The sequence below is a fragment of the Tauraco erythrolophus genome, chromosome 25 (assembly GCF_009769465.1).
Source record: "Tauraco erythrolophus isolate bTauEry1 chromosome 25, bTauEry1.pri, whole genome shotgun sequence".
NCBI lineage: Eukaryota > Metazoa > Chordata > Aves > Musophagiformes > Musophagidae > Tauraco > Tauraco erythrolophus.
In genome coordinates, this window is record NC_141489.1 from 7,641,610 (window position 1) to 7,657,658 (window position 16,049).

The following is a 16,049-nucleotide window of genomic DNA, read 5'->3' on the forward strand; positions in this document are numbered from 1 at the left end:
TTGAGGAGGGTCCATTATTACTTAATTAATTGATGGCACTGTCATAGTTTTTATAGTTCTACTTGAATGTAACGGTTGTTACTCTATTGTTATTACTGGTCATTGTAATAGTCAGCTCAGGATGCACATGGGTTGTCTACAGTTGAGGCTGGCATTTCCCAAATCCTGGAGATTCTGTGCTGTCATGGCTTTCACAACTTGGCCATTCTTATTACACAGCAGCCAGTTGCCTCCTTTGACGCAAGAAGGCTGTGTGCTATTGTTTAGGCCACGTGTTGTGGCACATGCTGCTAAGGAAGCTCTTTGCAGTCTGACAGCGGCAGATGCCAATGCGTGGATTTACTATACCACCAGCTGACCAACCAGTTTGGAGCGGGCTTTCAGAGTTTGACTATCCAGGCAGTCTTAGGCTGCCCCTCTCAATCCTAGTGCTCCAGATAACTACCCTTCATGTGAAGTTTAAAGTACTCTGAGTGAAATGTTATCTGTAATTCTTAACTCTTTGGACTACATGAGCGATTAAGGTCACGTACACAGCAGCACAGCATGTTGCAGATTGTCCTGAGCTGTGTGCGGCCCAATAAATTCCAGTGCTTACTCAGGTCAACTTGCTACATGGATCACCATATTGTCCCAGGAAAGTAGCCTTCTGCTTAGGACTACTACATGCATCCAAAGCACTTAGGGTTTGGTGTCACTGTTTCCCATTTCCATCATTTAACTTAGCTTGTTGCAATGAGCTGGCTGGAGCGATGGACTGGTTGAAGAGTGCTGCTGGTTTTCAGGCACATTTCAGCGTGACAAGAACCAAGCAAGGAGATCTGTGGTGCAGGGAGGAGCAGGTGTGTACTGACTGCGATGCACTCACAGATTCATCTTCTTCTGCTTCTTACACTAAGGGTGACGAAACACTGGAACAGGTTGCCCGGAAAGATGGTAGATGCCTCAACTCTGGAAACATTCAAGGTCAGATTGGACAGGGCTCTGAGCAACCTCATCTAGTTGTAGATGTCCCTGCTTATTGCAGAAGGGTTGGTCTAGATGACCTTTAAGGGTCCCTTCAAACTCAAATCATTCTGTGATTCTAAAATTGTGTATATTCAATAAGGCTTCTCTTCTCCAGAGTAAACAGTCCCAGCTCTGTCAACCTTTCCTCATCTATGACACAATCCAGTGAAACTAATACACCACGTGTGACCTCAGCAGTGCTGAGTAGATGGCAAGGATGACCCCCTCGACCTGCTGGCAATACTTTGTCTAATGCATCTCAGCATATCATTAGTCTTCCTTGCAGCAAGAGCACATTGCTGGCTCATGGTCCAGTTGTTGCCCACTAGAACGATGGGTCCTTGTTTAAGAAGGTGATTTCGACCTGAGGAGCCCCCAGCCTGCCCTGGTGCGTGGGGCTGTTCCTCCCCAGGTGCAGGACTTTGCTCTCGCCCTTGTTGAAGTGCAGGAGGTTCCTGTCGAGGTCCTGTGGATGGCAGCAGAGCCCTGGGTGCGTGTCGGTCCCCGCGGGCAGGGGAAGGGAGCGAGGCCGGGGCGGGCTGGGGGTGCGGGGCACGGGGAGGGTCCTGCGAGGGGACGGTGCGCGCCGACGGCCCGTCCCTGGCACTGGGGCCGGCCCCGGCTGCGCCCGGCCGAGGCGCCGACCCCCTTGCGCGGGGATGGGCGGGGAGACAAGGCGGGAGAGCGGCGGAGCCGAGCTGGGAGCCGAGGGCCGGGAGCCTTCATCTGCCGGGGCGCCGCGCTCCTCCTCTGCCGCCGCCCCTGCCCCGCGTCCCTCCCCGCACCGCCCCTTCTCCTGCCCGAAGGGGCCGCGGCAGCGGGGGGCCGGGCCGGGCCGGGCCGGGCCGGGCGGGCGTGTTGGGGGCGGGCAGAGGCGTCGTGGCCGCCCCGGAGGGCCCGATCCGGCGGGGCGGGCAGGAGCGGGCCCGGGCGCGGCTCCGCTCGGCTCGTCTGCGGCTCCCGCCGGGCCCTTGTGCCCCGGCCGGCCCCGGCGCGGCGGGGCACGATGGCGCCCGGGCTGGGGCCGTGGCTCCTGGCCTTGTCCTTGGCCGCGGGGCCGGCAGGTGAGAGCCGGGCGGGGAGGGCAGCGAGGCCGGGGCTGGGCCCGGGGCCGGGGCTGCCCGCGGGCGGCCCTGCCCGTGCCGGGGCCCCGGGGCTGCGGCTGCTCCCCCGCTCCCGGGGCAGAGGCAGAGGCGGAGGCGGAGGAAGGCTGTCGGGGCGCCGGCCGCAGTGTCGGCAGCGGGCGCGGCTGAGCCCCGAGGAGGGCAGGCGGGCACTGTGCCGGGCGCGGGGCTCGGCCGGGACACAGCGGGGTGGCGGCTGTCGCTGTGCCGGGGCGGGGGGCGCCGGGGCGGCGGGGGAACGTGCCGGGGCCGTGGGCGCGCCCTGCCCGGCTGCCCGCGCTCTCCGTCCGCAGGGCTGTGGGCGCAGCTGAGGCTGGCGGAGGACGGCGGAGGGCTGCGAGCGCCCGGGGACTCCGTGCTCCTCTCCTGCCGGGGATCCGGCTTCGACTTCGGGAATTATGCCGTCCTGTGGTACCGTCAGGCACCCGGAGGCAGTCTGCAGTGGGTGTCCTACATCGGCGGAGGCTGGAATTCTGCAAAGAAGTACGGGTCAGCAGTGGAGGGTCGAGCCACGGTGTCTCGGGACAATTCCCGGTCCGAGTCGTCTCTGTCCCTGCGTGCCCTGCACCCCCGGGACTCTGCCCGCTACTTCTGCGCTGTTGACACAGAGACGGGAAATCCAGCTGAGCTTTGACACAAACCTGCTGGGGCCCAGCCGAGGGTGCGTTAGATGTGGGGAAGGTGAATGTTGCCAGGGGCGAAGGGCGGCTGTGTCTCAGGGATGTTCCCAGGCAGTCAGGTGCCATCACCGTGCACCACAGGTGTTCCTGACCTTGCTGCTCTCTGTGAGAATTCTATTTTATTGTCAATTAATTTCGGGTAGGATTGTGAGTTACAAAAAAAAAAAAAAAACAACAAACCAAACAACAACAAAATCCTTCAAACACTTTGCCCCCTCTTTTTCCCAGGCTCAATTTCAATCCTACATTCCTGGCTTCCTCACTTCCTCTGCCCAAAAGGCACAGGGGGAATGGGGAATGGGATGTGGGGTCAGTGCAAAACACTTAGTCACTACTACATCTCTACTCCTCCTTCTTCCCTTCCACACTCTGCAGTCCCATCTGGTTCCTCCACAGGGGCTGTAGTCCTCCAGAATCAACCTGCTCCAGCCTGGCTCTCCACAGGCTCCATTCCCTGGGGTCATGACCAGACACCTCTGGAATGTCTCTGAGGATGGTGACTGTACAGGGTGCCTGGGCGATCTGTGCCAGTGCTCACCCACTCTCACACTGAAAAAGTGTTTCTTCATGTACAGAGGGAACCTCCTGTGATTTTGTTTGTGCTCTTTCCCCTTGTCCTGTCACCAGGCACCACTGGGAAGAGCCTGGCTGCGTCTGCTGGTGTTTCTGTACATTTATGAGACCCATCCACCATCTTTCATTTCTCCAGGGTAAACAGTCCCAACTCTCAGAGCCTTTTTTAATAGGAGAGATGCTCCAGTCCCTTCGTCATGTTCATAGGTCTTTGCCAGGCTCTCCCAAGTATGTTCGTGTCTCTCTTGTACTGAGGAGCCCAGAGCTGGACACAGTACTCAAGGTATAGTCTCACCGGTGTTGAGTAGACTGAAAGCATCACTTCCCTTGACCTGCTGGCAGCATTCCTCCCTGTGGAGAAACCTTTTGGCTGCTGCAGCATCCTGTGAAAGTTCTTTCCCTGTGCAGGCTGGCTAAGAAACACCTGTGGCTTGTTACACTGGGAAAGTTGCCCTGAAACAGGTGCTGTAGCATTCAGCCAATCACTCTGGGAGATGGATGGTCAAGTGACCAATAGCCTTGACCCATCTAGTAAACCATGTGACTCCTGACTATTTAAGGCAGGGCATTTACTCCTAAGCGTGAGGCATTTCCTCCTGAGCCTTGGAGGAGTGTGGGCCTTCTTTGGAGTAGAGCCTGAAGCCTTCGCATTAGAACATTGGTCTGCTTGGAGCTGCCTGAAGCCTTCCTGCTGCGATACCTCCCAGTGCCGATGAGGATAAAGTTAGCTGCCTTGGGTGATGACCAGATGCCCAGCAAGCTGCTCTTGCCCTGCACCCCCAGAACTCTGCCCGCTACTTCTGCAGGCTTTGCATTTGGGCTTTGGCAACACTGTTTCTCGACAACACCATTGCTTGCTTCAGTTGACCTTTTTGTGGGCAATTTCCTTGCGCCAGGGAGAGAAAAGCAGTGATGGAACAGCCCTGCTTTTGTTTCAGGTGCATTACAGGAGCATGAGATCCAAGCGACAAGCTCTGCAGTGTGGTGGTGGGCAGGGAATACCGGGACCTTACGATGCACTTACAGCTCCAACGCTTCCTGTATTTACATAGCCCGGTATGGGCAGCGTGCAGGTGGAGCCCTGCAGTACCTGCTGCAGAGCAAGGGTCAGGGAGGCTCCTACAGCCACACAGCCACGTTTTCCTGTCCAAAACTGTCTCCCATTTTCCTGCCAGGTTGACAGGAGATGTGAGACCCTGATCATAACTGGACTGGAGCAGGGGACAGTGCACTCTATTACTGCACCCTGCAGGGACCACAGTGAGAGATACTTGGGCATGCCTGAACAATGTCAGCTTCCTCCTCTCCTGCATGTTATCCAAGGCATTGTCCAAATGCCTCTTAAACACTGCCAGGCATGGGGCATCTTCCACCTCTCTAGAAAGCTTCTTCCAGTCTTTAAGCACCCTCTCCATAAAGAAATGCTTCCTCGTGTCCAGTGTCAACCCCCCCTGGTGTGGCTTTGAACCATTCCCATGCATCCTATCAGTGGTTACCAGGGAGAAGACACCAGAACCTCCCACTTTGCTTCCCTGCCTCAGGAAGCTGTAGAGAGCCATGAGGTTGCTCCTCAGCCTCCTTTTTTCCAAAACACATCAAACCAAAATCCTTAGTTGCTCCTCATAGTACATTCCTTCCAGCCCTTATGGAGGGAAACCAGATGTGGGAAAGCTGAGCAGAGCAGATGTGTGGGCAGAGAGGAGTTGGGGAGGGGTGAACAGGAGCTGCTCTGCCCATATGCAACACCCTGTGTATGGTGTCATTGCCCATCCTTGGTAATTGGACAGGGGCAGAGGAGGAGTTGGAGGTTACGCAGTTAAAGTTTGTCCCAAGGTCAGTTTCCTGGCCTCTTCAATGAAAATTACTGCAGCAGCAACAGCTCTCAAACAAGTAGGCCATCCTTCACTGACTTCATCTAACTGTTTAGAGAAATACCCCACAGGTCTTTTCCAGCTTCTCAATGTTTGGGTTAGGTCTCCTAGAGACAGTTCTTGTCTCTCATGCACATGTATCTGAAAGGGTTTTTCCAAATTTAGAAGTACTAATGCAGGAGCTTCCTTGAGTCTGTTCTCGATTTCTTCTAACCCTTTTGGCACTCAGCAGTCCATGTCAACAGTTCCCCTGGACCCTTGGTGGCACAATATAGTGGTTTGATGATTAGTTTAAAATTAGGGATTCACAATGGACACCATTTTGAACCCTTGTGGTAGTACAGTCCAACAACGTTGATCCTTTTGTCCAGTGATAAGGCTTCCTCATTCAAAAGCCAAGATGAGCTGACTTTGTTCATCCATTGGAATGCAAAAGAAAGCATCTTTTAAATCTAAAACTGTAAAATACATATTATTTTCAGGGATGGAAGAAAGTAACGTATATGGATTTGGCCCCACAGAGAGGACATCGACTGTCCGAGTGTTGACTTCCTGCAAGTCCTGCACCAACCTACATTCTTGAGAGTTAGGATTTTTCTACCAGCAAAATGGGAGTTGACACTCCCATAATAGTCCATATTTAAAAAAAAAAAAAAAAAAGATGAGTGGTTCCAGTCCCTTTTGTGCTTCTAGTTTAATAGGGTGTTGGGTTTTTTTTCTTACTGGCTCCAGATTTCAGCTCAATTTTGATTGGGATATCGTTATTTGTTTTTATTTGCTCATTCTGGTTTCCCTGGTGCCCACACCAGGGGTATCATTCCATTCAGTACTTCTGTATCTTCATCTTTCTCACCTTGAATCAGCGAACCCATCTGTGCTTTCCAGGTATTTTATGGGGGAAGATGTAACTGTAACAAAATTTTCAGTTATTTGTGACATAACAAATTTCATCCCATCAATGGCAAGGGGCATTCTGGCATATAGAGAAATGAATGAGTTACCTTAGTATTTCCAATAGTACACTCCATTGGTTGCAAAAATCGTTTTAGAGTTCTTCTCCCGGTGGCACCAATTACACCAGTCTTAATTTTACTTAAAGGACCTTTACAGTCAGTAAGGATCAAATGAGTTTCTCCACTATCTATTAAAAAAAAGTCAAAAATCTATTGTTTCATTCCCTAGCTTGACTGGAACTAGAGGATAGGCTGGGGAAACTTTAACAGATTCGTCTTTTCCCCGTCAGTCTAATCCTATTGCTGCCAGGACTTTGGTGGTTGCCTCTGTTGTAATTTTTTTCCTTTTTCCTTTTTTTTTTCTTTCCTTTCTTTTTTCTTTCTTTTTCATTTTTTTTTCCTTTTCTTTTTGTGGACACATTTTTTCAATACCTATCCTGTTTACAACAATCACACTGATTTGCTCTTAAAGGAATATCACAATGATTTTCTCCAATATTTCCATCATTCCCTCCTCTTCCTCTATATCTGACTCTAAAATCTCATTAAACCTCCTCTCCTTCTCCCTCTGTCTCCTCCTCATCCTTCTGACAAGGCAGCCAACAAGGAGGTTTGTAATTTTAATTTCTTTTGTGTTTGGCTTTTTTTTTTTTCCCCCCTCTACTTTATCCTGATTATTTTAACTTTCTAGGTAATCTATAACAGTTGGTATATTGTCATAACGATCAGCACCCTTCACTTTCTGTAATTTCTTTTTAATGTCAGGTATTGCTCGACCAATGAACAACACACTTAGAAGCCTAGAATTATTTTCGTCCTCAGAGTCCAAATTAGTTTACTTTTGAGCTGCTTCATGTAACTTTTCATAAAAGGCTGATGGGGGGTTCTTTATCTCCCAGTTGTATTTTAAACAATTTAGCCCAATTCTATGGTTTCTGAATTTCATGCTGAATTTCATATAGGATAAATTTTTGGTACTGTCTTATTTTTTGTAGCCCTCCAGCAGTATTAATGTCTCAGCTGAGATTCCCTGTTTGGCAGGTAAGTATTCATGTTAGGCACTGCTTCTAGTTCTTGGATTAGTTTGGGGTTTTGGTTTGGTTTGGTTTGGTTTTTTCCCTACAATTGTTTTCCTTTCCTCTGTACTAAATAAATCTTTTAAAAGGGCTTGAATGTCACCCCAACTGGGATTATGGGTCAGCATTACAGTTTTAACAGTGCTATACATCTTATCATGTTGTCCCGATATGAGTTTACTGCTTGTTTCCAATTCAACAAAACAAGAACATGCACATATACAGGAATTCTGCACCATTCCCTTCTGTTTTGCAGTTCATACAACACGAATCAGTATTTTTCTTCTTAACTAAATAAATACCATTTTGATACTTAGAATCCACAAGTCCACGTTTTCTTAAATTTCCAATTATTTCCCAGAGCAAAGCACAAATCTACACAAGGCACTTCATCCCAGTTTTCAACCCTTCGGCAAAATAACATCAATTGCAACATAGTAGTATACTTAACAGATTCATCTGCAGACTATCCTCCCATTGATACTGTGGCCACCGCTGATGACAATATTGCTTCAATTTATCCTTATTCAGGGGATCCCCTCCAAACTGACACCAGTTTTTCAGGAGGCATCCTAAGGGAGAGCAAGGGGAGTCTCTTGGGAAGTAGCACTGTGCGTTTCGTTACCAGAAGTATCAAGCGCGCGTTTCACACACAATCTGCCACAGAACAGAACAGATCAGACTGAGGAACATCTTCCTCTGTTACCGGTATGGAAACATTTCACTTTTGCTACTGCCGTGTATCTTCCCTGAATACGAACAGAACAGATCAGGGTAGTAAATGTGTGTGATGGCTTCATGTGGGGCGGGGTTCTGGTGGCAGGACCTGGCCACCAGATCGGACACCGATCCCCCTCGGGGTTTGAGCCAATCGGCGCCTCTGCGAATTGCCCTATTTAAGCTGGGACAAAGGAACCAGAAAGGTGTGCCTTTGCCCAGGAGGAGAGAGGGGAGGAGGGCGCTGCCCCCGCTCCCTGGCCCCCAGCCGGGTGGCAGCCCGCATCAGGCTGGCGCCACCTGCTCAAGATGGTGGCAGCCCGTGGAGAAGCCCACGTTGGGAAAGAGATGCCTGGGCTTGAGGACGGTCATGAAGCATGAGTACAACAAGGTAGAGAGGCATCTAGAGTCCGTGGGACGGCCCACGCTAGAGTGAGTGGCAACAACTCCCTAAGAATCCGAGACTGCGGTAAAGCCCACACTGGGGCAATCCGATGGGGAAGGATTGCATCCTGCGGGTGGGACTCATGCTGGAGAAGTTTGTGGATTTTCCTCGTGAGTAGGGGATACACTGGAGCAAGGGAAAATGGTGTAAGGACTCCTCCTCCTTTGAGAAAGGAGCGGCAGTAACAACATGGATGAATTGACCTGCACTCCCCCATTCCCTGTCCCCCTGCACCACTGAGGGGGAGGTAGAGCCAGGATAAAAAGGAAAGGGGGGTGGGGAGGTGTTGTTTTTAAGATCTGGCCTTGTTTTCTCTTTATCCTCTCAAGTAACCAATTTTGTTTCCCTTTGTCCTTTTAAAGCAACTGTTAATAAATTGTTCTGCTTTAAGAAAGCCAAGTCTGTTTTGCCCGGGGCTGCGGAAGCGGGATTTGAAGACCCCAGAGACGACTCAATATGAGTTAGCTGCAGGAATCTCGTTTATTGCGCAGTTCTTATTGCTTATATAGACAGTTTTTGTCAGTCATCTTGAGACCACACCTTTTCTACACCATTATTGGATGATACATATGCTTGTCATATTTAACAGCTTATTTCAAACAGACACCCACCTAGCGAAGCTCTGCTCTAAGCAAACACTACTCCCTTATCATACTGCATAGTTTTCTTATCCTTAACTTCAAGGGCATTCTGCCCTTGAGGCCTAACTTTCGAGCTCCAGTCTTTATTTACACAGGGTTTTCTTCGTGCAGTCTCTTCAAGGATCTGCACTCCGACACGGGACCATGGTTGGTGGGTGCTCCCTCTGTTCTTGTCTCGACCCTCAGTCCTTTTATTATATATTTCTCCTCTCCATTTCACTGGAGAAGGAGTGAGAGAGCAGTCGTGTGGAGTTTAGTTGCTGGATTGGCCTAAACCATGACAATGTGCTACTTTCCAAAAGATTTTTCTTCTCTTCATTTATTTATTAGGAAACACTTTTCCAATAGCATTGCACCGTTGTGTCGCTTACCATCAGCCTACAGGAGAGAAGCTGATGGAGGTCCTGATCAACGGATTGGTGCATGCTGGAGTCCACTTAGTTCTCTCTCCCCCGTCAGGTATGGCAATATGATCCGGGCAAGGCTGTCAGCACAGTCCCATCTGGGTCATCAAAAACTGTTGTCCCCAAACCTGGGGTTTGTTTATCTGATGTGCAATACGACAATACACACGCAGAGTGGAGGTATTTCCTTTTATCACACATCTACATACATATGGGGGCCTGTACCAAGACAGCACACCCCAAATCAATGGTTATTTCTACACAAAACAGAACAATATTCATCTTTCTAATACATATGCATGGTGATTCTGTTAAATGGCTAGTTAAGATTTCTTTGTCCAGAGTGCAAATTAGAACAAATGCTCAGTTTCCTACTTGTGTTGTTCTCTTTTGAGCAGGTGGTACTTCATCACGTTAAACTTCTGCTTCAGACAGATATATGCAATGACATATTGTTCTAAGATCCTGGTTCCACAATATACCTAGGTCTGGTAGAGTTAATTTCTAACACATAGGATTTCGACATCAGAATCACTTAATGATTGAGGTTGGAAGGGACCCTCAGAAGTCATGTGTCCCAACCCCTGTGCTCTAGCAGGGTCACGTAGAACCAGTTGCCCAGGGCTATGTGCAAACATCTTTTGAATATTTCCAAGCATGGAGACTCCACAAGCTTCCTGGGCAACCTGCGCCAGTACTTGCTCACCCAATACTGAAAAAGTGTTTTGTGACATTCAGAGGGACACCTTGAGCTATCGCTGCCTGGTTCATCCTTGTCTCTGGGGTTGCAGGTGCCCTTTCTCAGGTGCAGACAGAGGCCTCAGGGCCCACGGTAGGGAATGTCTCAGAGATTCTCATGCTTACCTGCCACATCTCTGGTGTATCCATTGCTGATAGCAGCTACACTTTGGACTGGATCTGTCAGACTCCTGGCAGAGACCTACAGCATATAGCATTGCAGTATCCTTTCACAGGACTCCAGCACTTTGCGTCATCCTTCTAGACCCAAGTCACCATCTCTGCAGACCCCTCCAGGAACCAGCTCTCCCTGGAAGTGCTCTCGCCATCAGCTGCAGACACGGCCACCTATTTCTGCAGCAGCAGAGAGCTGGAAAAGGGCCCAGTGTTTGAAACACAGGCAGGGCCAGGGCAGAACTGGAAGGAAGGGGGTCAACTCCAGCCATGTCTTTTGTGGTTGGCTGCCAGAAGGCTTCTCAAGACTATTGTGTGTGAGCTTTTCCCAGAAACAGTTGCAGAGGTACTGCAGAAGCAGCAGCAGAGTCTCTCACAAGCACACAAAAAATCATGTTAATCCTGTTTCTTCCTTCTCAATGTCTCACGCTGGTAGAAAGCAACAGGGAAAGAGGTATTTTTAAGAAGAAGCACAGCAAACATTAAGGAACTAGAATTTGAACATGGAAAGGAAGACTTGAATTGAGTTTTGAAACCTCATGTTGTTCAGGGAGCCCCAGAGTAGTGCAGGAGCAGGAGCTGGGCTGCAGAGCGTCTTTTATCCAGATCCGTTCTGACTCCTGTGCACATGACTTTTGGGGAATGAGCTGGGAGGCTTGAACCTGCACATCTACTCTAGATCTTCAGTGCCACAGACACCCAAGACATCACCTGCCCTTTGCTGCCTTTAATGCCTGGGTGGTCTGGAAGGACTTTGAAAGGAGCAGGCAGCAGAGATATGTCAGCACAGGAGAGGTAGTGGAGGAGGATGGTGCTGGGCCAGAGTGGAAGGAGCAGAGTGGGGAGCATATTTGCCAAGGAGTGCCCTGTCCTCAGCAGCACCAAGGCACAGGAGGCCCCTGGGAGGACAACCTGCCACCCCCAGCGCCAGCTCCAAAGTCCCAACAGCACCCTACAGTCCTTCCTCAGAGGAAGGTCGGGGATGGCTCTGGAGCAACACGTCACCCTTTGCCCACCAAAGGTTTTCCTGCCAAGCGAGCACTCTGTTATTGCTCCCTGCAGGGTGAGAGACCCGGAGTGTGTGACACCAACAGCTTCAGCTGCTTCTGCTCCTCCAGCCCCCGCCTCTCGCCTTCACTGCTGTCATTGGCCGAGGGGGTGACTAGGAGGGACAAGGACTGACTGCAGTGACAGAGGCACAGACTGGCAAGATGTGGGCAGAGCTGTTCTGCAGGCAGAGAGAAGCTGGAGAGAGGCGAGACAGAGCGGGCTTGGCCATGTGGGCTGCCACGTGCGTGGGCTTGTTGCCCATCGTAGGTAAGTGAAAGGAAGGGGTGATGTCCCCCAGAACTCAGCATGCTCCTGTGCTCTGCACGGCTCTGTGGAGCTGTGCTGACCTCTTGCAGCCTGACCTGCCCCCCAACTCTTCCTCCCCTCCCATCCCTGCAGAGCACAGTGGGAACAGCTTCCTCCTCTTCTACCTGTGTGTTAGACACTCTGTCCAGCCTGCCTCCTCTGCCTCATCTTGAGGCCTCATGCTTTGCACTTGGACTGGCATTCTGCTCACAGGGCACTGCAACCCATCTCGCAACAACCAGGTTGAGGATGGCAGCATAGGGCCAAACCTCTCCTGCCTGAGGGAGGTCCTTGTCCCTCCTGCGCTCATTGAGAGCAGTTTCAAGGACAGGAGAGTGGGCTCTTCACCATCCCATCTTGGCAAAGACAAAGAGATTTGTCTCTCGTGGGGCAAAACCTTCGTGCTTTGAATGGGAAAATCAGAGAAAGATCTGAAAGTGGGAGAGAGGGAAATGTGGCATCTCACCTCGTGAGCCCTGATTCCTGGTACCAACTCTATCCCTCTTCCCACATTTGTCGGCTGTGTTCAAAGAGAACAATTTAGTCCGCCCACTGGTCCATTGCCATCACAATGCCACCACTAGCATCACCCTGACCTTTGCTGAATTTTGGAATGAAAATGGCTTGTTCTTCCTCACCACAGTGGTCACTGGACAAGTGGTCTTGGAGCAAAGCATCAGGGAAAAGGCTGTGCAAGAGGGAAATGGAGTCACCTTCCAGTGCAGCATGAGTGGAGACAGGATGAGCAGCTACTACATGTTGTGGTACCGGCAGGGACCACGTGGCACTCTGGACTGGATTTACGGGGAGGGTGATGAGTATGGAGAAGGTTTCCAGGGTCGCTTTAAGGGATTAGTGGAGAGCTCCCAGAACAGATTCACGCTGCAGATCCAGGCAGCAAAGCAAGGGGATGAAGCAGTGTATTACTGTGCTGCTAGACTCACCCTGGAGCAGCTCTGCAGCAGAGGGAAACAAAAAACAACTGCTAGAGAATACAGACTTCTCAGTGTGTCTTTCTAGCAGCTGCTCACTAGATGTTGGTGTCACCCAATGGCAGATGCAGGAAAGGGACAGGTGATACGTTTGCAGTAAAAGGTGGTGAAGGAAGAGTTGTTCAAGGGATGAGACCATTTATGATGATAACATTGCAAAAAAAGCAATTCATTCCCCACCTCCCATCGGCAGGCAGATGTTTAGCCTGTTCCAGGAAAGCAGGCATTCATCACACAAAATGGTAACTTGGGAAGATAAATGTCTTTGTGTTTCAGGCAGTGGACTTTGGGTGGCTGTGAGGGAGGAGGGTAGAGCCACTATCATTCATTTCCCAATGGAATTTCCTCCCCCTTACTCTGACCAGGAATCCCAACTCCAACAACCAGCTGTGGCCAGTAGGCCTCTCAGGCTCCAGGAAGCAGCCAGTCATCCAGCCCAATGGGCATGCACGTTATTCCTCATCCTTCCAAAGCCAGGCTCCGCGTTGTGTACGGCATTGTACAACCTCATCAGATGTGCATGTACGTGTGTCTGCAACTTTGCAAAAGAACCGTGAGGTCTAACAGAGGACTCAGCACCCGAAATGCAGCAAACATAACCATGCTGAACAGCTCTCTCGAGTCCTAGCTCTGGGTGCTATTGTTTTATCCACAATATTCCTTTTGAATCACTTGCATATTTCACTTCTGAGTTTCAGCTTTGAAACTTGTAGTCAAAAGAGGAAAGTGCGTTTTCCTTAACGCTCCTGTAAAGCTGTCTCTAGAAATCATCAGGGGAGTAGCAAAGCCCGAGTTTCAGTTTTCCTTTTTGTTCTGGCACATATCGCCTGCAAGGACATGGATGTGCCTGTGAGCTTTTCACAGAATCACAGAAAGGCTGAAGTGCGAGGGCACCTCAGGAGGCCATATAGACCAAGCCCCAGCCTCAAGCAGGGTCACCTAAAGCCAGTTACCTCAGACCATCTCAGGATGGCTTTTGAGTATCTGCAAGTGTGGAGACGCAACAACCTCTTTGTGAAATCTGTGCCCGTGCTCAGTCACCCTGACAGTGAAAAAGTGTCATATTAGGCTGCACATTACCTGTCACTGAGCACCACTGGAAAGGGCTTGGCCCTGTCTTCACTGCACCTTCTCTTCATCTGTTTCTATATATTGATGAGATCTCCACTGAGTCTTCTCTACTCCAGGGTGAACAGTCCCGGCTCTGTCAGCCTTTCCTGTGTAAGAGGTGCTCCAGTCTGTTAACACTTTCTTGGCCTTCACTGGCCTCTCTCCTGTATGCCCAAGTCTCTCTTGCACTGGAGAGTGAAGAAGTGGAGCCAGAAGTCCACGTGTGACCTCAGCAGTGCTGAGTAGATGGCAAGGATGACCCCCTCGACCTGCTGGCAATACTTTGTCTAATGCATCTCAGCATATCATTAGTCTTCCTTGGCAGCTAGAGCACATTGCTGGCTCATGGTCCAGTTGTTGTCCACTAGAACGATGGGTCCTTGTTTAAGAAGGTGATTTGGACCTGAGGAGCCCCCAGCCTGCCCTGGTGCGTGGGGCTGTTCCTCCCCAGGTGCAGGACTTTGCTCTCGCCCTTGTTGAAGTGCAGGAGGTTCCTGTCGAGGTCCTGTGGATGGCAGCAGAGCCCTGGGTGCGTGTCGGTCCCCGCGGGCAGGGGAAGGGAGCGAGGCCGGGGCGGGCTGGGGGTGCGGGGCACGGGGAGGGTCCTGCGAGGGGACGGTGCGCGCCGACGGCCCGTCCCTGGCACTGGGGCCGGCCCCGGCTGCGCCCGGCCGAGGCGCCGACCCCCTTGCGCGGGGATGGGCGGGGAGACAAGGCGGGGAGAGCGGCGGAGCCGAGCTGGGAGCCGAGGGCCGGGAGCCTTCATCTGCCGGGGCGCCGCGCTCCTCCTCTGCCGCCGCCCCTGCCCCGCGTCCCTCCCCGCACCGCCCCTTCTCCTGTCCGAAGGGGCCGCGGCAGCGGGGGGCCGGGCCGAGCCGGGCCGGGCCGGGCGGGCGTGTTGGGGGCGGGCAGAGGCGTCGTGGCCGCCCCGGAGGGCCCGATCCGGCGGGGCGGGCAGGAGCGGGCCCGGGCGCGGCTCCGCTCGGCTCGTCTGCGGCTCCCGCCGGGCCCTTGTGCCCCGGCCGGCCCCGGCGCGGCGGGGCACGATGGCGCCCGGGCTGGGGCCGTGGCTCCTGGCCTTGTCCTTGGCCGCGGGGCCGGCAGGTGAGAGCCGGGCGGGGAGGGCAGCGAGGCCGGGGCTGGGCCCGGGGCCGGGGCTGCCCGCGGGCGGCCCTGCCCGTGCCGGGGCCCCGGGGCTGCGGCTGCTCCCCCGCTCCCGGGGCAGAGGCAGAGGCGGAGGCGGAGGAAGGCTGTCGGGGCGCCGGCCGCGGTGTCGGCAGCGGGCGCGGCTGAGCCCCGAGGAGGGCAGGCGGGCACTGTGCCGGGCGCGGGGCTCGGCCGGGACACAGCGGGGTGGCGGCTGTCGCTGTGCCGGGGCGGGGGGCGCCGGGGCGGCGGGGGAACGTGCCGGGGCCGTGGGCGCGCCCTGCCCGGCTGCCCGCGCTCTCCGTCCGCAGGGCTGTGGGCGCAGCTGAGGCTGGCGGAGGACGGCGGAGGGCTGCGAGCGCCCGGGGACTCCGTGCTCCTCTCCTGCCGGGGATCCGGCTTCGACTTCGGGAATTATGCAGTTTGGTGGTACCGTCAGGCACCCGGTGGCACACCCGAGATGCTGTCTGTGTGCTGGTCGTTCGGTGCTACAAATTATGGGCCAGCAGTGGAGGGTCGAGCCACAGCATCCCGGGACAATTCCCGGTCCGAGTCATCTCTGTCCCTGCGTGCCCTGCACCCCCGGGACTCTGCCCACTACTGCGCTGCTGGCACAGAGACAGGAAATCCAGCTGAGCTTCAGCACAGACCTGCTGGGGCCCGTCCGAGGGTGTGTTAGATGTGGGGAAAAATCCTTCGAACACTTTGCCCCCTCTTTCTCCCAGGCTCAGTTTCAATCCTTCATTCCTGACTTCTCTACCTCTTCTGCCCAAAAGGCACAGTGGTGTCCTGGTTTTAGCTGGGACCAGGTTAGCTCTTCTTTTTAGCAGCTAGAAGAGCTCCGTGTTTTGGTTTTACTCAGAGGCTCGCTCTGAGAAGAATGCTGATAGCAAGCTGATGTTTGTGCTTGGAAGTGAGACTCCAAGGACTTTTCAGTGTGCCGGAGTGCAGGAGCACGGCAGGATAAGGGGGGAGCATAGCTGGGACAAGGGGGACACGATTCCCCTTGTGATTTGTGGTGGAACTGAAGATTGAGGCCAA

General features: G+C 52.7%; 1 gene segment (V, D, J or C); it reads left to right on the top strand.

Moving 5' to 3' along the window:
• Positions 1 to 2,014: 2,014 nt before the first annotated feature.
• Positions 2,015 to 2,766, top strand: LOC147527052 (Ig heavy chain V region 914-like). The segment is given in 2 exon segments: positions 2,015 to 2,072; positions 2,426 to 2,766. Coding segments are annotated over 2 exon segments (399 nt in total).
• The last annotated feature ends 13,283 nt before the right edge of the window (positions 2,767 to 16,049 follow it).